Source organism: Amia ocellicauda, chromosome 10 (genome assembly GCF_036373705.1).
Source record: "Amia ocellicauda isolate fAmiCal2 chromosome 10, fAmiCal2.hap1, whole genome shotgun sequence".
Classification (NCBI taxonomy): Eukaryota; Metazoa; Chordata; class Actinopteri; order Amiiformes; family Amiidae; genus Amia; species Amia ocellicauda.
Window position 1 is genome coordinate 712,517 of NC_089859.1, and position 23,224 is coordinate 735,740.

At 40.3% G+C, this 23,224-nt stretch overlaps 1 protein-coding gene across 3 annotated transcripts in view; it reads left to right on the plus strand.

Moving 5' to 3' along the window:
• The window catches only part of gria3b (glutamate receptor, ionotropic, AMPA 3b), a 119,742-nt gene that overhangs the window by 55,657 nt on the left and 40,861 nt on the right, over positions 1 to 23,224 (plus strand). For all 3 annotated transcript variants that reach the window (XM_066714672.1, XM_066714673.1, XM_066714674.1), the window contains exons 4-6: positions 3,358 to 3,545; positions 20,889 to 20,942; positions 22,151 to 22,312. In XM_066714672.1, the coding sequence (XP_066570769.1) occupies positions 3,358 to 3,545; positions 20,889 to 20,942; positions 22,151 to 22,312 (404 nt within the window). The remainder of the gene's footprint in view (positions 1 to 3,357; positions 3,546 to 20,888; positions 20,943 to 22,150; positions 22,313 to 23,224) is intronic.

Here is a 23,224-nt window from a genome sequence, read left to right on the forward strand (position 1 = left end):
TTTGAATGACTTTGTGTTAAACGTGGTTTTGGAGATTACTGCGGTATCCTATAGCGCCACAGTGTATTGTGTAACTGGTATCTAGTATCTATTGCCAGAGTATTTCATTATGCAGGGATAATGGTCCCTATTACCTTTAAACGTATCCATTATATTAAGCAGATCAGTATTGCAAAATGGTAATTGTTGGTAATCTGGGAGAGATAGTTTACATAAAAACTATCTAACAGCTGTTCATTTTGTTTTGTTTTTCATAAATATACAGTAGTTTTCTCCTTTCCCAAGCAAATCATTGTAAATCATTTGCTTCTGATCCCACTAATTAAATGATGCAATATCAATTTTTCTTAATGTTAAACCTCTCTGTCAGTCAGTCAAATCTTGTAGCTCTGCCTTCTCTTTACACTACTCAGTCTGGGTAAGGACGTCTGTTATGGAAATGAATAAATACGACATGCCCCCCAAAAGAGATCCCAAAAGATGTTTAAGACTGAAAACTACAAAAGAGTGTTGTGCAGTTCTGAATAGTTTACATGTACATGCCTTTAGCATTTTATCACAAACTATCCCCTTGACTCAAGTACAAATCAAGAAGTGAGAAAGATGCTCTTAGCGAGTTTGGGAGCCTTCCTGTAAAGCCGAGTAAAGTGGGAATGGATGTTGTCGTACCTCAGATGTTTAGCTCTAATAATGTCTGGGTTTGTGTTGATGATAAAAGCAGCAAAAACAATGAGAATTCAACAGGCTTCAGCTTCTCAGTCTAAAATATCACATTTTGTAGATCCAATAGGCTGCCAAATGAGCATGGGTTTAAAAAGAGAATTTAACTCACACGGTCATCAACACAGGAGCCAAGCCCATGTAATGGTTAATTGTATGTTGGGGTTTCGCAATACTCAAATCCACTCATACCCAAGCAACCACGCAAACATGAATATTGATTTCCATACTGGATAGAGCAGAAGCATTTTGCATCTTTTCAAAGTTATCTAGAAAGTAAACTCTAGCTAATTAACACACACACATTCAGACCCTTCCTATGGTGTTCCAAAATGTTACAAAATGGTGCACGCACATTTTTTTTACTTAATATTTTCTTCAAAACCTGATTGCTCAAACTGAAGGCTTTTAAGAGTAAGATAATTTACAGTAAATGTCAGGAAGAACTAAAGAGGAAAGAACTGAAATATGTGGAGTGCATAAGTATAACTATTTGTTGGAAGCAATTACAGCTGCAAGTCTTTTTGGGTAATTCTTTGTGTAATTTGTGCCCACTCTTATTAGATTTGCTCAACACAAGTTGCTTGTGGGTTCACTTAAGGACAGCAGTTTTCAAGTCTTACCACAGATTCTCCGTAGGACTCGAGTCAGGACTATACCAGACTGAAACAGGTTTTCCTCCAGTATTTGCCTATACTTTGATCCATCTATTTCTTCTTCAATTTTAACAAGCTTTCCAGTCCCTGCTGAGGTGAAGCATCCCTTAAGATGATGCTGCCACCAAGCTTGACTGTAGGGATGGTGGTGACTGGAAGATGTGCTGTGTTGGGTCTGCACCAAACATAATGCTTGGCATTTAGACAAAAAAAATCCAATTTAGATTAATCATTTTTGCAGGCTAGTTTTTTGGCTCTTTCTGTTGTTGTTGGCCCCACAGTGGTTTCCTCATTGCCCGGCTGCTGAGTTTGGAGGGACGGTCTGATCTAGGCAGTCTCTGGGTGCTACAATGCACCTCATATATCTTGATGATTGAGTACACTGTGCTCACAGGGATGTTCAGAGACTTTGATATGTTTATGTACCCTCCTCCTGACCTTTGCTTTTCAATGATTTTATCCCTGAATTGCTCTGAAAGCTCCTTGGTCTTCATGGTTTAGTCATTGCTTGAAATTCAGTACCTGACCAAGGAAACTCACAGAGAAATCCTGAGAACCACTATTATAGCAAACAGACAGAGGCCGTTCAGCTAACTGTGTAGCTAGTCATTATGTGCACCTGAATTAATGTAGGTTTGTCACACCAAAGGGTTTGAATAGTGACTTTTCCATTTTTATTTCATATGAATGATCGATTTACTTATTTATTTTTGTGTTGGCTTTGATTTGGAGAAGGTTGTGTATATAACACATTCAATCCTACTTCAAAGCGTCACAATTGCAAGCTTTAAAGCAACAGAATGTGAGAGGGATTGAATACTTTTGCAAACCACTGCATATATTTATTCCATAACTACTTTGTCGGTGCTTGATTTTTATCGCAATAAGACATCCTGAACAGATTCAATCAAACTCGCCCGTTCATGAGTGAGAGCAGCGGCATCGTTTCATCAAGATTAAACCATCACCGAGATAAGGTCCATCCTCTCCCTTATAATGTGGACGTGTTGGCATGTCATGGGTTAAACTAACAAGTTTTAAATGTTACTCATCATTGAAACTCACTGAAATGTCAATAGCACGGTCCCTGAAAGTAGTAGTAGTAGAAGTAGTAATAATAATAATACAATATAGTCAATTATTAATCATCCTCCTCAGCAGATCATCTTTCAGCGAAATATCATGTGTAACCATGTGCACAAAAACTCAGGTAATTACCGCAAGCTACTATTAAAAAGCACACATTAGTGTCTCTGGATACGGCGGTGAGCCAGACACACTGCCAAGGCACTGCTGTACTTGTTGTTATGGGAACCAAGAATGTACTATATATACACACATATAGACACCGAAATCCTGATCTTTAACGCATTACATTTCTCCACTAATACCATATGTCCTGTAGTCATAAAACATGAATCTGTCTGTACAATGTTTTGCATTTTTGTATCTGTAGAAGTCATATATCAAAGCTATTATAACCATTCAATTAGAATCATCTCAACATATATATTATATTGGCCTATTCAATCCCAGGACCTACATGCTTTATTACCTTTCATTTTTCTGCAGTGTAATTAAAGGCTTTATGACTGAATATCTAAGATGGCCTTCATAATGAGGGGTGGGAGTTACCTACATCATTTTGGTTTGTGTGACAGATAATTTCAAATGCGTCAGTGGGAGGGGGAATTGTGTATTGGTTTGTGTACTGTAGACCGTGATTTTTTGAGCCCGAGTCCTAACAGCTGTAAGCAATACAGTAAGTATGAAGAAAACCTCTGGAGCAGTAAACGATAGTATTGTACGATATATTTGTATATGTAACACCCCTTTGTACAAGTAGACTTTAGAAACAGATACTGTAGCAATGACTTCCACCCACAAGTCCTTCAGTCCAGATCTCTGTACCGAAACCTCTCGAAAGCCAGTTCTCCCAGTAAACAAGGGTCTGAAATGATGTTATTTCCTGTCCTTGCAGGCTTCTCGATATTACAAGCAATCATGGAGTCGGCAGTAGCCAACAACTGGCAGGTGACGGCACGCTCTGTGGGCAGTATCAGCGACCCCCAGGAGCTCCGGCGCATCATCGAGGAGATGGATAGGCGGCAGGAGAAACGCTACTTGATAGACTGTGAAGTGGAGAGGATAAACGCCATCCTGGAGCAGGTAAGGGTCGATGTGCCTTTGAACCTAGTCCCTTATCAAACACAGCTCTGAATGTTACAGCACTCTCACCACACCTGCTAACTGATTTGGATTACTATTAATTTAATATATATATATATATATATATATATATATATATATATATATATATATATATATATATATATATATTGGTTCTTTCTGCTAAACAATATTTCTAGATGAGTTTCAGTTTAAGTTGTTCTCTTTCTATTATTTAATTTGAGACAAAAGTCCTCATTTAATACAGAATGGCTTTTAGCATCCATTTAGTGCGTCTTATTTAATTATTGCAGTGCAATTCCCCAGCCCTAATAGGCTTGCTTAAACGTAATTTAAAATGCAGCACAAATAAATAAATTAAAAAGCCTTGTTTTTTCACAAGTGTAGCTACTGGGTTGAATTTAAATTTAAAGCATTTATATTTTACAAAGCTGATCTAATTCTGTTGTGCTCAAGATTCCCCAGCATGTCTGGTAAGCAATGTCTTGGAGAAAGTTTGGGAATTAAATGTACACACTGAAATGGACTGAAATATGCTGATGTTGAAGTCAATAGATTGAAACTATTATGGCTTTAAAGTATCTTTGTATACAACGTTCGTAGCAATACAGAAGCTCACATGATTTTATATTTTTTTGGAAATGGATCATTTGCACTGAAGCAGAATGGAAAAGGTGTAGGAGGAGTTTTTTGGGGAAAAGGAGGATCAGTCCAATAAGATATGTTGCTACGCATTCCTGTGCAAACTTTTCCACTCTGAATTCTCCGTGCATTATCACACGTCAGAGACAGAGGGCTCTCCTACAAGGGCAGTGTAGTGTGACCTCTTCCTCAATCTTCCTCAAATGCCTTGCAGAAAACACAGGGCTCCAGGAGAAAACAAACGCACACAAGGACCTCACAGATCATTGAAATTTTGCGGGGAGATTTTGGAGCGAGCGACACACATATTCTAAAGCTATTTCCCTATGGAGTGAAACCCCTGCTTTAGAGACCGTTCCCAATTCATTATTATTCCAATGAACAGGAATGTGTTCAGAAGTCGAGTTTAAAAATGTCCCCTTAATCCTTTAATTTTTTCATTCTAATCCCATAATGCTATGAATATCTTTCCCTCTTGACATGAAAACATGTTTTGCACAGAAAGGTTTCACTGTGACCTTTTTCATCAGATGTTTCTTGTTTTTGTTTTTCTTCCCTGGTAAATTCCAGTCTCCTTCTCCAGGGAGATCATTATTTTAAAAAGGGGGATGCCTTTTATTTTTCTTAAGTTCACATTTCATCATCTTGGTGAAATCAATTTAAGGGGGAATTATAAACCCATTTAGAAGAACATGGGAGGATGAGAAAGAAAATGATAAATATTGCAATTGATCTTGCGTTTCACTCTCAGTTTCAATTTGTGAGGCATATAATTTAAGCAAAAGCATGTACTTTGTAGTTAGTAGCCCCCCCGCCCCCCCCCCACATACAAAAGTTGAAATCCATTTTATTTTCATACCGAGCAGAAGGAGGGAAACAGAGTTGGGTCTAGTTTGGTGAACACTTTGCCCATGTAGCTGTATGACAGTGGCCACTCTATACTGTAACACACAAAGCTGGAAGATATGTCTTTCTCCGAGTTGAAAACAATACAAAACAGTTAATGTATATAACTGCAAAAAACGAGAACAAGACAATGTACACTATCATGATGGTGATCTGAAGCTGCTGTCAGGCCACGTCGTCTCAATGTAGGCGCTTCATCATGCGTCGCATCCGCCCAACAGCACTCTCTTTCAAGGGGAATGTGTAATGTAGGTCATATACGCTTGCTCTAATATCAGCGATGCAGCTAAGTGGGTCATTCCGCCCTGAAGTGGTACACAATAAGGTTTCTAAAAATAAGCCTTCTCAACTGAAGGTTTTAAAACTCCCCATGCAAAGGCAAAGTTTATTAGAACCCGGAGCACAAAGCGAATCCTGATTCCACAGAAATCAAGGCCACACATCTTTTTGAGACGCTTTTGTGAAACGCCTTTGCGCTGGGACAGCCTGCAAAACCGCGTGACTTTTAAGCAGTTGGTCTTTGCTGCCAGCCTGCAGACTTAACAAGAACCTGAAGCCCGTCTTTCAAAAGACTTACAAGGGTTACACGGTGTGTGGGACCTCCTGTACCCACACACATTAAAACATTGTTATTAATTATCCCAATTGATGAGGAATAGGTTGCTGATTGATTCGGTATGGGCGTACTGTGGTAAGCATCAGCAGAGAGCTTGTGTTGTGTACAGTTAACAGCCCTTCCTCTGTGTGGTTCACTAAGCAAGCCAGCATGACAGCTTTTGACTTTTCTACAGTAATTGTTAAGGCTTTCTGAAAATAATAGTTTTCTTTAAGGGAAAGATATACTGATTTGCTTCAAAGCTTTGCGCAGCACAGACCAACAAATCCTAGAGGTGATTTTTTTTCCCTTTTTCTTCATCTTTTGCTTTCAGCAGGAAAAATAATAATGGCTATAATAACTCAACAGTGAAAAGCGCTGAATTGTGTTTGTAGTATATTAGTAGGACAGAATTAACACATTTTACAGCAGAAGAAACAAAAATAAAAAAAGACCTTTTGTTCCCCCGAAACACAGAAATACATCAGATAATAAGTTGAGATACGTTTAAGTCGTATAACTTTATACCTCCGTTTGGATGCCTCTTCATCTTTTTTGTTTTGGCTGTTGTTTTTTGATATGCCACTTAAAATGGTGCTTCGTAAAGCATCCACATACCATTAAAGCTGTAGTGAGAAATTTCTGCACAACGGTTCCCCATACTCCAGACGGTTTAGACTTTCGGTGTGTGTTACACGCTGCCGCAGCCTGGCAGTCCCCTCGCGGGCTTTCTCTGCTGGAGTCGGGTGAGAGGCAACAACCTGCTCATCGTGACGGCAAAGAATGGGCAGGCATGAATGAGTGGTTAGAGAAAGAGGCCCTTGGCCCACAAGATGTTCAAAGATGAGAAAGCAGTATGTAATCCTTGCCACAGTAACGGTTTCCAGCTTAAAATAGGAAAAAAGGGAGAAGAAAAAAATAAATGTGACAGAAGCTCAAGGGAAACCATTGAGTTGCCACGGGGAGAGCAGATCGAGGCCGGCCAGGACTTGGAAAGGGATGAGATCTTATTTCCCGTTTCTCTTCTCAGAATTCCCTTCAAATAAAATCCTGGCAGAGCCTCACTGAGTCCAACGCGCTCTTGTTGGTACCACATTTAATGCTGTTACTCTCTACTGTACTAGAGCCGAGGTTTGCTTGTAGTGTTGTTTTTCTTTCCTGTGGTTTTCCCCATTTAATTACTTCAGGCCTCCAATTTAGAAACACGAGCGCATCGTTTTGAATCAAGAGGGCTCCAGGACATCATACCAAAATAGATTTGTTATGTATTAAAGATGCACAAATAGATTATGGCCCTTGACTAAGATGTGTGTTACCAATTCAACTCATTATCCATTTAAAGTGATGATTTTATTATTAGTAATCACTTATGATTTTCCTTGCTGTCATTTCTATTACAATGAGTAGCAACACAGCGGCAGGAATAGCAGTATTTACACTTCATAATGAGACAGACCCAGCTTCTAGTACGGACATTAGTCTCTAGATGTACCTGACCATGCAACAGCAGGAGCTGCTGATTTAAGACAAAAAAAAAGTCTGCATGCAAGTGTAACTGGAGAGGTGTATACAGAAATCTGGTTTTAATTACATTGATAAGCACATCCACAAATAATAAAAATACTACACTAGGTTACAGATAACTTAAGATATTATTAAATAGAAAAACAATTTAAGAAAATTTATTTATTAAGATTTGCAAGTCGCCTATAACTGCAAGGAGAATACACGAAAAACAGCACAACCACACTATCGTAAACGTCACTAAAACATGAAAATCACAACCCCTAGATATATTACATAGCCATATATAGCCACATTTTGAACAGTTAGCCTAATCGGTTTACAGTTACCAGTGTCACATCTTGCCTGTATAGCATTTGAATCACAAAGTGCACATACGTGTATTTTTCACCGGCCGCTTTCAACGATTCCTGGAGTTTCCCAGTTTAACACAAATCCCGAAAATAGCATCCAGGGGATAGAAATTGGGTTAGATCAAGTAAAACCCGAAAATCAAAGCAGCTAATTGTCAATTATCTAACGCTTTCAAATTCAATCATGACAAGAGAGAAAGGTATCTGAAAGGCTCTGTGGCGGCTGTATTTAAATTTTACTCCAATTATTCAACAACCATTAATGCAGAACTAATATTAGACTTTAATGGTTACTGCTTAACAGCAATTTTTAGCAATTTAGCAATTTAATCCATAAAAATTATCATTGACTTGAACTGATCACGGTTAGCTACCTCATAATGAACAATAGAGCAGAAAAACAATATTTGGTGAAATTTAAAAGTTTTATAATTTCCATTTTCCATTCATGTCACACCTATTTTCATTTTCAATAGAAGGAAACATGGCCTTCTTGTCTATTTCTGGTCAGTTTTTGAGTTACCATTGGTAAACAAATACAAAGCACATACAAAAACTGCAGAGCACCTTCCACACCTGTGGGAGGACAAAATCAAGGAGGCAATTTAGGTAACAAATTGAGGTCAACATGAGATGCAGTCTTCACACTTTAGTAAAGGTAGGAATAAAGTGGGAAATTAGGTCCCTTTTTTTGCTCAACAAGACCTTTTCTAGTAGTGATGTTGAGGTTTTAGCTGAATCCATAATGAACAGTTCCTTTTTGACAGACTTAGACTTCACTCACAATCCCCACCGTCTTTACATGCTATAAGATAACCCCGTCTCTCGCAAGAAAGCAAAGTGAAGTTGCTGTTCATCTCAAAGCCAAAGCCAAAGACAATCCCCGACTCTAATCTCTGTCGCTGGTGCAAAAAGGAGACAGGGCCAAAGGTAGACCTGAGGAAAGAACAGCTTTGGCAACAATGATCTACAATGATTTGAACGGACTCAACTCCTCCAGGCAGATTTGCTCGTTCTGGAATCATTGTTAAGTTCACAGAGAGAACAAAGCAACACTTTGTGAAGTGCTGAACCATTTACTCAACAAAGACCCACTTGGAACAATCCAAATGTAAGAGATTTTAAAAGGTCTTCTGGCCAGTATTCAGAGATTCTTCACATCTGATCACAAACACAACAGCCATTACTTCAGGTTTCACATCTGATCTGGTGTAATGTGTACATTCAACAGCTCACCATTTCTATGATCATATAAACGCAAGCACCGTACAGACAAAGTTCATTTACATCCAGATCAGTGACTGGAGGAAAAAAGCCATAGATCGTTAAGAGCAACCACTATAGAATATTGTGTATAGATAGCGTATACGTGTGTGGTGTAGGCAGTTCTGCTTATTGGAGAGATGGCAGGAGTCTCGGCGCTGTTGAACTAGTTTCTGAGTGTCTCGCTGTGGATGGCCGGTTTTCAGGTTCTGGTCGGATCTCAGATTAAGTGGCTGTGATAGCCCGAGCCTTGCTCCGAGCGGCCCACAGCACCGCAGAGTTACGCACAACTTGGCAACATTGTCAGCAGGCTAGAAAAGGGAGACAATGAGCTAAAGGGAGAGAAGGCACCTCTCGTGTAACAGAACTACCTGCGTTTTGGCAGGTCAGCGTGAGGAAGTGGCGCCTGCTCTCAAAGAACCTCTGTTTCTAATGTTACCTGCACAGATACTGCTTAGGAACTTAGAAAATAACTCTGGGGGGAAGGAAGATGTTAGAAAATGTAAACCTCCCCCCCCCCAACTTTTGAAAATGAAAAATGAACAGTAGAAGAATATTTCTAAGCCTATAAAAACATTCCAACATAGTAATACCAAGGTAGGATCTCTGATTACTTTGCATTTCAGGAGAGCCAAAACCGTAGCCAGTTCAGTGGGAGGCCAAAGACTAATCGCTCTTATATTCAAGGCAAGGGCAGGCGAGAGTGTAGTAATAAATAAAGAGCCGCGGCTCCAACTCCGTGGCTGCACACGTGACTTTCATGTGACGCTCAGTTCTGGAGAGAAGCCAAATCCCTTTAATCCACAGAGATGTAAACTCAAGCTGGCCAAGTAGAAAGGTTAGCTTCGGAAGCTACAACCAGTTAATTTGAATACATTCCCGGAGGAATACTTAGGCTAATGGCCTCAGAGCACAAACCGAGCCTGAAGGAAAGGAAATTAAAGGGAAGTCTCTTTCCACTTGTCAGTGCTGGATATCAGACGACTGCGGCAGTTTCGAGAGCGAGTTCAAACGTTTTTTCTTTGTCCCCTCCCCGTGGCGGTAAGAGAGAGTATTTACAGAGGAAAGGGGAGTTACTGTGTAGCCGTGATTGCCTCAGTTATTGGATAAGATGCAAAAACACAAACATGGAGTGCGCTGTACACACCGCCAGTCCAGTGTGTGCGTGAATCAGTACAGAGCACCGCGGAAACCAGTGGACTGACTTGGCGATGTTTCATTTGTCATATTCTGGTTGCTGAAAGTGTTGATATACAAATATGCATTCACATGAAGCAACTTTTCACATAATGTATAATGCAAACCAATGCCCCAAAACATACAACTATGATAGTTCTTACAGGCATGCAACTACACGTCAGGATCAGTTGTACCAAACAAGCGGACCACCACAGACTATTGACTGGAAGGCACAAGTACAGAGAGAGACAAGGAAACTAACATTTTAACTTGAACCAAAATGCATCCATCATTAGTGTATAAGGAAACTTTAATTATACACTCACCTAAAGGATTATTAGGAACACCATACTAATACTGTGTTTGACCCCCTTTCACCTTAATTCTACGTGGCATTGATTCAACAAGGTGCTGAAAGCATTCTTTAGAAATGTTGGCCCATATTGATAGGATAGCATCTTGCAGTTGATGGAGATTTGTGGGATGCACATCCAGGGCACGAAGCTCCCGTTCCACCACATCCCAAAGATGCTCTATTGGGTTGAGATCTGGTGACTGTGGGGGCCAGTTTAGTACAGTGAACTCATTGTCATGTTCAAGAAACCAATTTGAAATGATTCGACCTTTGTGACATGGTGCATTATCCTGTCAGAAACAATGCTCAGGCCGTGGCATTTAAACGATGCCCAATTGGCACTAAGGGGCCTAAAGTGTGCCAAGAAAACATCCCCCACACCATTACACCACCACCACCAGCCTGCACAGTGGTAACAAGGCATGATGGATCCATGTTCTCATTCTGTTTACGCCAAATTCTGACTCTACCATCTGAATGTCTCAACAGAAATCGAGACTCATCAGACCAGGCAACATTTTTCCAGTCTTCAACTGTCCAATTTTGGTGAGCTTGTGCAAATTGTAGCCTCTTTTTCCTATTTGTAGTGGAGATGAGTGGTACCCGGTGGGGTCTTCTGCTGTTGTAGCCCATCCGCCTCAAGGTTGTACGTGTTGTGGCTTCACAAATGCTTTGCTGCATACCTCGGTTGTAACGAGTGGTTATTTCAATCAAAGTTGCTCTTCTATCAGCTTGAATCAGTCGGCCCATTCTCCTCTGACCTCTAGCATCAACAAGGCCCACAGGACTGCCGCATACTGGATGTTTTTCCCTTTTCACACCATTCTTTGTAAACCCTAGAAATGGTTGTATGTGAAAATCCCAGTAACTGAGACAGATTGTGAAATACTCAGACCGGCCGTCTGGCACCAACAACCATGCCACGCTCAAAATTGCTTAAATCACCTTTCTTTCCCATTCAGACATTCAGTTTGGAGTTCAGGAGATTGTCTTGACCAGGACCACACCCCTAAATGCATTGAAGCAACTGCCATGTGATTGTTTGGTTAGATAATTGCATTTATGAGAAATTGAACAGGTGTTCCTAATAATCCTTTAGGTGAGTGTATATATCACATTGATATACCTTTAAACTTTGTTGGGTTTTAAAAGTTCTAACTTCTTTAAACATGCTTTCCTTTTATTTTTAACCCCTTGTCACATTTGCATACTGCATTTTTCAATTTGAAGAAAGTATTAGATTTGTATCCACTATGACTGAAATATGTATACTGTAATAAACTGGCTCTTGTTTATTGTACCTGCTGTTAATGTATGGCGATTCTAAGAAATGACTGCTGAAATAAGTTCAGTTTCTTACACCAAGTAAACCTGGTGGTAAGATTTATTAACTTGTGTAAACAGGTCAAAATATACAGTTAGGTCCATAAATATTTGGACAGTGACACAATTGTCATCATTTTGTCTCTGTACGCCACCACAATGGATTTGATGACTGCGAAAGCAACCCAAGACTTTTTAAGCCGAAGAAGTGGACTGTTCTGCAATGGCCAAGTCAGTCCCCTGACCTGAATCCAATTGAGCAGCATTTCACTTGCTGAAGACAAAACTAAAGGCAAAACACCGCAAGAACAAGCAGGAACTAAAGACAGCTGCAGTGCAGGCCTGGCAGAGCATCACCCGGGAAGAAACCCAGCATCTGGTGATGTCTATGGGTTCCAGACTTCACGCAGTCATTGACTGCAAAGGATTTGCAACCAAGTATTGAAACTCACAATTTAATTCATGATTATGTTAGTTTGTCCAAATACTTTTGAGCCCCTAAAATCGGGGGGACCACATATAAAAATGGGTGTAACTCCTACACCGTTCACCCAATGTGGATGTAACTACCCTCACATTAAATATGAAAGTCTACACTTAAAAAACATCTTGATTGTTTCCTTTGTGGTGGCGTACAGAGCCACAATTATGACAATTGTGTTTCTCGTTACATTTTTCTTCTGATAAGAAAGTCAAGAAATCAGTTTTGGTTGTGCAAGAGCTTCTCAATGAAGAAGGCAGGCATGTGTGTGGTCTGATCCCACAGCAGGGTACCGTGCCTATTCCTTTTAAGACAATAAAGTCACAATACAGTATTGAGAAAGGCCGTCGGGGTGCAATCTCACAGGTACATGGTATGGCATGCGTTAGATTTAAAACCTGTTAGCACCATAACATTCACACGTAGGAGATGAATCAACAGGACATGCAGACTGAAATAAGGCCCATCTCTTCTAATAACATATTTTACTATGTCACTGACTGCCCCATTAAGCCCCAGTAACAGCATACAAAAAATAATTATTCCTAGTTTACATGAAATTATAAACCATGTGCGATCGTCTTCCCAGCGATTACACATCTAAACAGTTAATTTTACTCCCGATTTCGGATGACAGGCGTTTGAAAGCCGTAGCTGCTCTGGGAAGTGAAGGTGCCAGTGTTGGGCTGCCTGGGATTAAAGGTCTTCTGCTCGTCCAGGCTTCTGTTTTTGTCTCATCTTCAACAGTAGGGCCAAAGGGTTTATAGCAAAGCTCTCCAGAAGCAGCAACTCCGTCTCGTCTTGGATAAAATCCCCCAATTCTGTCACTCACGCGTGGAACAGGCCACAGGTCACACAGCCTGTCAGCGCCATGAAGGTTTGATGAACGCTGGTGAACTGTGTTTTTAAAGCTTCACAAAAGGTGACCTAGTCGTCATCAGCAATAGAAAAAACATGCTTTGAAGGTAGAAGAGACTAGAAGAATATAAAATGGGACTATTGTACATTTCTAGTATAAGTAAACACAGTGGCTTTATGAAGTATTCACCCCCTTAGACTTTGTCACATTTGTTTTGTGTTTCAACCATACATTTTGATGCATTTAATGGAATTGTTTCCCCTTTAAGGTATTGAGTAGGTTGTGTAAATCTAAGCAGGAAACAACTCTCATTTAAATGCATTTGGATTGGATTGGGATTGGGGTCTGGAGATTGGGATGGCCAATACTGTGCTCCTTTTCCCATTTGGTCAGAGACTAGGAGCTGTGCTTTGGGTCGTTCTGTTTGATCTTCTTGGCAGAGGATGCCAGGCTTCATAGCGAAAATATCTTGGTATATTATGGAATCCATCCATCCATCCATCCCTCAGTTCTAACAAGGGCATCAAGACTACAGGGTGCAAAACAACCAAACCCACCAGATTCAGCTGCATCCTTCACTGGGGGTATGAAGTCCTTCTCAACATAAGCTCTACTTTCTCTTGCTGTATATACCACTAGTCTACACACACAGATTCTCACAATAAGACCTCATAGATTAGCAAGTTTTTTGCAACACAATGCTGGAAAATGATCTGATGTCTGTTGATGTATTTAAGTTTTCCAAATATGAGACTTTTGCTTTATGCTTAAATACCCTTCCTTCCATTTGTATCACTTTTTGTATTAAAGAACATATTATGCAAATAAAATCAATTGAAAAAAATCCTAATGAAACAATTTGTTTTAGTGCTGCAGCCAAAGCTACAGACAGGATGACTAACATAAGATAGTACTGTCTATTTAACTTTAGGTTATGTTATTGCAAATAACACTCATGAAACCAGAGACAAGAAATCACTGCTGCAAAATACAGTCTGACAAACTCCAGCTTTCAAATGCATTCAGTTTTATACAGCCGATGTAAATGCTCAGACTTGCAATGCATCTTGATTTGACGTTTCCCATAAAACCTAACACTGCCTGAACAGGGAAGAAAACTCAAGTTACTCACAAACACACATTCAAAACAAGAGTTTACCTTACAGTATATTTTAAACACATAAATCTAGGAGAAGTATGCTAGCAAAATCCTATTAAATCAGCCACACAAACCTGTAACAGAAGACCACATTCCCAGAAACACATCACAACCGCACTATACAGCAGAGTCTGCAAAATCAAATTCAATATATATTTGAAACATATAGTGGATTTGAATAAATAAACCAAGATCTAATGTTTAGAAAAAAACTAATGGATTCTGTATAATTTTCTGCATTTCTAAAGCAAGGGACATAAACACTCTCTCTCTTTTGGGTAGAATTATTAACCATTCTTTCGTCATATTATATGTAGCGTACCTCTTCAACCAAGGACTGCCTGCATTCAATCAGGAGAACTGTAAGTGCTGAAGAATAGATCCAGATCCACAGAGCATGTCAAAGCTCACCACCCAAGATAGCTTTAGATGGGTGTTGAGCAATTTCATTTTCAGTTTGATGTTTTCAATTTAGGATAAGATCTCCTGATTTGATAAATTGATTTGTTAGATCCTTCAAGCTGCCCTTAAGTCACAGGCACAGATGGCAACACTCTTTTGTTTGCATTAAATTAGAGGGGGGGGGGGGGGAATCCATCTTGGGATAAGAGAAACCACAAGTGTTATTTTTTTAAATGCATAAGTACCATTCATATTTTGAAATGTCACAAAGTGAGAGTACATTTGTTGTAATTGTTTGTTTAAATTCACCAAAAGACTTTTAATAATTTTATTAAATAGTAATTTTTACCAGTAGCTTGTCCATTCATTTACTGAAGTACTGGCCCTTGCCATGTGACCTGCCAGCACATCAAAGGCATTGTTTTCAATTATTTTAGTTATTTGTAGTTTCACCACACCTTTGCAGCAAGTGGAGTTCATGTTCCTTCTCATGGTTAATTTTTTATCAGCTAAAAATACAATTCAAGTGTGGGGCAGAGTGATGTCACAAATGTCAGATATCAAGACTTGAATGACTTTTGACGGGCGTTTACTGTCATTTACTTTACTATTTATGCCACACAATGTGACAAATGCAAACCGAAGCAGTGATGTTTTGTTGAGTGCTGAAAACCAAGAATGGTTTGTTTGAGAGTGAGACGCTAGCCTATGATTCGTGGTATTTGGTTTTTTTACAGGAAGGTAAAAGGTCAACGTAGTTTACGTCTAGGAGAGATTAGGATTCATCTTTGGCTGATTCCAGACGCAAATGATCGACATCATCCGTGATCTTTTAGATGTGCAGGCCATGGCTTACATAACACAATATTAGGAAAGATGGAAGGAGAAGTGAATGTCAAACACTAACACCGTAGAAAAGCTACAGACGGAAGAGAGAATGAGTTTTAAACTGGCGTGAAAGGACCTTCTCTCTGGAAAATGGGAAACCTTTTGATATATTACACAGCCGGAGAGCAGTCCATCATTCTGCGCGCCACACTGCCAGCGTGATAGAGATTAGGGTAGAGTTGCAGCAGGAGAGTTTAAAAATACATGGAGACCACTAAACAGCACACCGCGCCTACGAGATTCATCATAAAAACAGCCGAGAGAATGGAAGAAAGGGACTCTGCTACAACCTTGGGGGATTAAGGCTCTGTCCTCTCTGGAGACAATTAGAAAACACAAAATTAATCGGAATCGGAAGTGAACAAATCCCCCGTCACTGATAGGATTGTTGGGGAGGAGAATGAACAGATGTGGGAAAGCAAAACCAGGAGAACGGAGGCAATTAGGGGGAAATCCGGTTAATTGGGGGAAGGTGTTCTTTAATCTGATCAGATCAACTTCAGAGGTTGAAATCGGTTCAATGTATTATCAAGGAATTGTAATAGATGACATTCAGAGACAAGCGTAGGACAGTCGAGCACACGGGCATGGAGCGTGTTGCGGTCTCTGTGATATGAAAGGCAATGCAATCATGTCTCCAGTAGCTTCTCACCAGCCCTGTGGTTCTCACCTCCCTCTGCTTGCAAATTTCGAAATTATATTATGAATGCTAACCTTCAACACACCTGCCAGTTTAATCAAAGATAAATACCTTAATTATTAAAATAGGCTTGTGTATTACTGTACCTTGGCTGGGTGTCATGTTCATAATCTGGATGCGGCACAAAATGATGACCTACTTACAATTTATAATATTTTATATTGATATTATATATATATATATATATATATATATATATATATATATATATATACTCACCTAAAGGATTATTAGGAACACCTGTTCAATTTCTCATTAATGCAATTATCTAACCAAACAATCACATGGCAGTTGCTTCAATGCATTTAGGGGTGTGGTCCTGGTCAAGACAATCTCCTGAACTCCAAACTGAATGTCTGAATGGGAAAGAAAGGTGATTTAAGCAATTTTGAGCGTGGCATGGTTGTTGGTGCCAGACGGGCCGGTCTGAGTATTTCACAATCTGCTCAGTTACTGGGATTTTCACGCACAACCATTTCTAGGGTTTACAAAGAATGGTGTGAAAAGGGAAAAACATCCAGTATGCGGCAGTCCTGTGGGCGAAAATGCCTTGTTGATGCTAGAGGTCAGAGGAGAATGGGCCGACTGATTCAAGCTGATAGAAGAGCAACTTTGACTGAAATAACCACTCGTTACAACCGAGGTATGCAGCAAAGCATTTGTGAAGCCACAACACGTACAACCTTGAGGCGGATGGGCTACAACAGCAGAAGACCCCACCGGGTACCACTCATCTCCACTACAAATAGGAAAAAGAGGCTACAATTTGCACAAGCTCACCAAAATTGGACAGTTGAAGACTGGAAAAATGTTGCCTGGTCTGATGAGTCTCGATTTCTGTTGAGACATTCAGATGGTAGAGTCAGAATTTGGCGTAAACAGAATGAGAACATGGATCCATCATGCCTTGTTACCACTGTGCAGGCTGGTGGTGGTGGTGTAATGGTGTGGGGGATGTTTTCTTGGCACACTTTAGGCCCCTTAGTGCCAATTGGGCATCGTTTAAATGCCACGGCCTACCTGAGCATTGTTTCTGACCATGTCCATCCCTTTATGACCACCATGTACCCATCCTCTGATGGCTACTTCCAGCAGGATAATGCACCATGTCACAAAGGTCGAATCATTTCAAATTGGTTTCTTGAACATGACAATGAGTTCACTGTACTAAACTGGCCCCCACAGTCACCAGATCTCAGCCCAATAGAGCATCTTTGGGATGTGGTGGAACGGGAGCTTCGTGCCCTGGATGTGCATCCCACAAATCTCCATCAACTGCAAGATGCTATCCTATCAATATGGGCCAACATTTCTAAAGAATGCTTTCAGCACCTTGTTGAATCAATGCCACGTAGAATTAAGGCAGTTCTGAAGGCGAAAGGGGATCAAACACAGTATTAGTATGGTGTTCCTAATAATCCTTTAGGTGAGTGTGTATATATATATATATATATACACACACACACACACACACACAAACATACACACACATACATATATACATATATATAAGGAAATTCAGACAAGACACAATTATATTATATATAGGTTTATATATGCTTTGATTTGCTGGAATAAAGCAATGGTCATGAATTATCAAATGTACACATATTAATACACAGAATTACAAGTCATTAAGTGTGAAAATACAGCAGACATGTCAAAGTTTAAATTTTAATGTAAAGAAAGGTAGAGTGAGTCCATGTTTTTAAAAGACATTAATTCAATTGCACCCAATTGGCAGTGAATTACATATAGTTAGAAGACAAATTAATACTAAAAAGCTTGAGCCTCCTTTGTATACCTGCTTTGCCAGATATAGGCTTATTTTGTCATTTTGGGGGTTTAAGTGAATAGAATGAAAAGTCCTGATTGCTTTTCCCCGAGGCTTAGAGAGGCATAAAATCCTAATGATTTTCTGTCTTTTTGTTCTGGAGGTGTATTCAAAGTGAGGGTTCAGAGGTAAAAGCCTGCTTTATTGAGGCATCGCATTAGTCTTCGGCTGCTCATAATGGGAGTGTATTCACTCGTGACACAAAGGGGCAACCAGTCATGACATTTTAATGCCAGGAGGCAGCCAGGCAGCCGTTGTTGTGGACACAATACGCAGTAACCCTATTTGAAGAGGCAAAAGGAGAAGGCAGTGACTCAGAAGTCAATAAAATGGAAGAAGCCAGGGTTGTGTGGCGTCTGTTGTGTGCGTCCATTGACCAGGCACCCCAGGAACTCGAATCCCCAGACTCCCACCGTACTACGGACCAGGTCCTTTTCGGGTTTTATCAACTGCGAGCTCATGCTCAGTTTGTACCTCTGAAACTTGCATCCAGAAGAAGGTAGCAAGCTTGAAATATCCCACACTCACTGTAATGGCTTACATAAGCAAAGCCCGCAGGTGCAAAAATCAGACATGGATTCAAGTAGATGCTGGGAGTCTGGTTTCTCCCCTCGTTGGTTTTATTCTCAGTGGTTCAGCCGTGGGAATACAACACAGACATCTGAAGTGATTAAAAAGAATGAGTGTGTCTGACTAGGTACGAAAAAAGCAAACGAAACAGAAAGCAAGTGTTTAATAAGAACATGTTATACTGCAGGTTAATAGACTGTCAATCACATTGAGACGGCCACCAATTCTCATATAACAATACACCAGTAGTAATTCTACTTCGGGCTGGGCTCATTAGTTCTACAACTGCTTTGTCCGAGCTGTGAACTCGACATCGTTATCTGTAGATACATAACTGCAGGTCTGTGGGTTCTAATCCGCGATAAGAGACTGAACAAGACACCAATCAAAGAATGCTTCAGGGAAAAAAACAACAACAACTCTATGACTGGGTACCATTGAAAGTGGCGTTGGATAAAAATGTCAACCAAATGCATTAATAATAATAAATACAAATATCCTGCCTGTCTTAGAATTCAGATTTATATAATTGATACAGTATTATAACAGCCTTTTTGACTGAGACCTTACTGTGAAGTTTGTTTGCAGTCTGCCTTGTTTTTCATATTCCTCTTAAAGCAATAAAACAGCCTGTTACCATCTGCTCCCCAGTCACCACGTCCCTAATTTAATACTTTCTAAACGAGTTAAAAAAGTACGAAGCATGCCAAATGCTGTACAGAAAAACAATCTGGGTTTGTTTGGGTCATAAATTTGGAGTTAAATAAACTCCAGGCTGATAATGAATCTCACACTCTGTGCAGCAATATGTTAAAATTGATCTCGATTCTTGAGAGATTAGCTGCATTGTCGAGACGCACACTCTATTATCTGAAAGCAACAGGACAAGCGTCGCTCAATCAGTACGGTAACTGACTGCAGTGCCGGCGCACGCCATGAGGACGATGCTCATTGTGAATGGCCTGGACATGTTGCGGTATTTTGGACATCAGTTTACTTTCAGCATTGAGGAAACTGTACATCCTGCAGGATGACGTGTCACTGCAAAGCTGCTCAGATCTCAGAAATGTCAATGTCATAGAACACCTCTGGGATAAACTGTAATGGAAATCAGGAAAAAGAGTTTAGAGACCAAACTCTCTCAGTGCACTAGAAATAACACCAGGCAATTACTGCATTAAGTCACGAATTGACCTAAACTTTTGAAGTTATGTTGAGTTTCATGTCCTCTCAGTACTTTATCTACTTATCTACTTTTTCACACAGAGAGGCGTCACAATCTGAACAAACTCCCCAGCGATGTGGCTGAAGAGACAATTTGGGAACATTCAAAAACAGACTGGATAGGATCCTTGATCACTTAGTTATTAATGGACACCAAACGAGCACGATGGGGCGAATGGGCTCCTCTCGATTGGACACTGTCTTATGTTCTTATCCAGAGTGTACACTGAATCTGTATCGATGTATTCAAAACATAGGCCTACATGTGGGTATTTACATAATGGGAAGTTGTTGCAGGTGTCATTGTGTAGTGTTCCCTTTTCATTTGTTAGGTAGAAATACCATATCTGTACAAATATATGCACACGTCTGTGCGTATGTTTGCCTATATGAATGTGCACATATATGTTCTATGCTGTAGAAAATACACAATATGCTGTATTCACATTGCCCAAAGCAGGGCCTCATGGTAGAATTATTCATCATTTGTGATGGGATTTTATACTTAAAATGATACAAAATACAAAATAAAGTGAATTAAAAAATATATATACATTTTACAGAGCTAAAGGAAGTAAAAGCAATCTGAAAGGAACTGAAGTCTTTTAAGAGTGCTCTTTGGCAGGGTTTAGAAATCGGTTGTGACCAGCGCCCGCGTTGTTTCTATGGTGAAATTCCCTGCTGCCTGTTTCACACCAGGAATACAGAAGAGAAAGCACAGACCAGTCTCGCTCTGAATCTACTCCACAGGGACCAAACAAAGAGCCCATCTGAATTACTCCTTTTAAGTCAGTCACATTTATAATCGCAGGCGGATTCAAAGGCACTTACGGTTTGTCCATTTCGGACACAGCCCATTACAGTCAAGGCACTTGCTCAACAATCTGTCCTGAAATATATATATCAACATTTCAGCAGAAAAGAAATTCTGAATTGGCTTAATGTAAGTGTCAGATAAAGGCACAACCCCAGGTGGAAATTCATAAGCCCTGTTACAGAAAAGCAGAAAACACTTTGAGAAAAGCTGACAGCTGATGTTTTACTTTGATTTTTCGGTCTTCTCAGGTTGTGACCCTGGGCAAGAACAGTCGAGGGTACCACTACATCCTGGCAAATCTGGTAAGTGCTGCTAGCGATACAGAAATGGACAGAGACGGAGCCTAAATAGATTCTTGTGCACAGAAAATGTTATATACACATTTATATACATATAAATTCCGATAAGGTTTATGTAACTTTAGATTTTATTATAGGCTACATTTTATGTGCCTCTGTCTCTTGATTCACTTGTCCCTCATGCTTTTTTTATCACAATTTATAAAGTACTAATAATTGTTGAATATCATGAGGCATTGTTTGTTTGTAAATGTATGACCTCTATTGTAAAGTCTCCAACTTACCGAAATGATGCCAGTGAATAAATTAAGAGTGTATAACAATATGAAGACTTCATGAATGCCCTCAACGATAACTATGAAGAGAGTTCTGCACTTCCCTTAATTTCAGAGATTACGCTTCAACATAAAGACAGCAGATTCACCGAGTCGTGTTGGTCTGTTCAATTCGGTTACATTCCTCTTAAATCTGGGGGTATCCTCCAGCAGATTTCCAGCTTTATTACCCACAAACGCCTCGCTCCTGAACGCAGTCCGTCAGGGCCTGTTATCATCCCGGGCTACATAATGATCTTTGGCATGGACTTCTATCAAAGCAGGAATTGCAGAGTTGTCAGAAATGTCACGCTGTATTTGTCTGCATGCTGGTCTGCTCAGGACCATTCCTACACCACCAAAGGTATCTGGGACAGCATGCAAATGTGCAAACGACAAATTATTGTGTTAATGCAGTTTACTTGCTGGCATAAAAGGGACAATTAGCTCGAAATATGAGCTGTAGGTCTTCTGAAATGTGTGAGCAAATATTCTATTGCATGAAAGCATCTATAACAAATAGATTTAAATATCTATATGCCAAGATCCTGAAGGTTTTGAATTAAAATGCACAATGGATGAATTTGCACCAGGAGTGTGGAACAAAAGATAATGCACAGATGCATTAAATAAAGGCTTTAGTGGTTTTCCGGTTTTCCTTTTTGTAAGTCGAACCTTGCAGCTGGGAGAGCCTCACTGCCACGCTGTTAAACAATCTGAACACAGAGTCCTATTTGCCATTACTCTGCCTTTAGGTTTCACAGAATGCAGCTTACTGTGCCGACACACACTGCATTATGACAAACAGCGCTGGTCCCCGTGCTGCGCAGCCATTGAACAGTATTTATCAACGCTCTGCTCTGTCTAGGCGCTTCTAATTTTCCCTTCTCATTGCAGGGCTTTTCGAACGTGAGCCTTGACAAGGTCTTTCTTGGCGGAGCGAACATAACTGGGTTTCAGATTATCAACCCTGAAAACCCAATCGTACAGCAGTTTCTGCAGCGCTGGGACCGACTGGATGAGAGGGAGTTCCCCGAAGCCAGAAACACTCCGCTGAAGGTAGGCCTGTGATCAGAGACCGGAGGGATGGTTTCCAATAGAAAAAGGTTGTGGCGTTCACCTTGAATTAATACAGCACATCTCTCCACTCCAGAGCCTCTTCAACACATACAGCACAGCCCGTCCGTCCCTGCTATTACTAACACCCCAGTATGCGTTTTAATTATGTTTTAATTCCCCCCCAAGACTGAAAAGGTTGATTCTGCTCTGCATAAAGATCAATATATTGATACAGGTTGCAGTGGAGAGATATTGTGAAGCTTTAATTTACATCTAATTAGCGAATGATCAAGAAAGAAATGGATTCTTAAAGGGTACTTAATTACCCACTGTCATGGTGCAGCAACCACCTGCTCTTGACGGAGACTTTGAGAGACAAAAAGTTAGAGAGGGAATACAGGGAGGACACAAAGATGGAGGCGCCGGGCCTTCAGTAGGTATCTGGGTCACAGGTCTGTGATCAAACACGACCACCACAGGCTTGATTTTGTCAGAGTGGTTTAAGTTATGGGAGCGGGAATCTCCTGTTTAAAATCGGATCACTCGCCTCACACAATCCACGCACAGTCACAGCATCTGCGGCAGTCACTGCACTTGAAGACCCTTGAAACCAAATCCCGTTGATGACGTTTCCCCAACGAGATTTTCTGATTAACTGCAAACGCATACAACTACGATGAGGAAATTTTGTTCTAATTAAGACAACAAAACTCGATTTGCCAAACGCCTTGATAATGTCCATTAGCATTAAGGGCTGCCGACTCAGATCCCACATGTTTAATGCAGTTCTCCCGAAGCCGGGCTCTGGAACAAGTCATTTATATGTAAATGTAAATATATCTGTCTCTTATGTGATATGAAGACTGCTCCGACTAGCCGTGAAACAACAGCCACAACATGACTAAAAGCTGA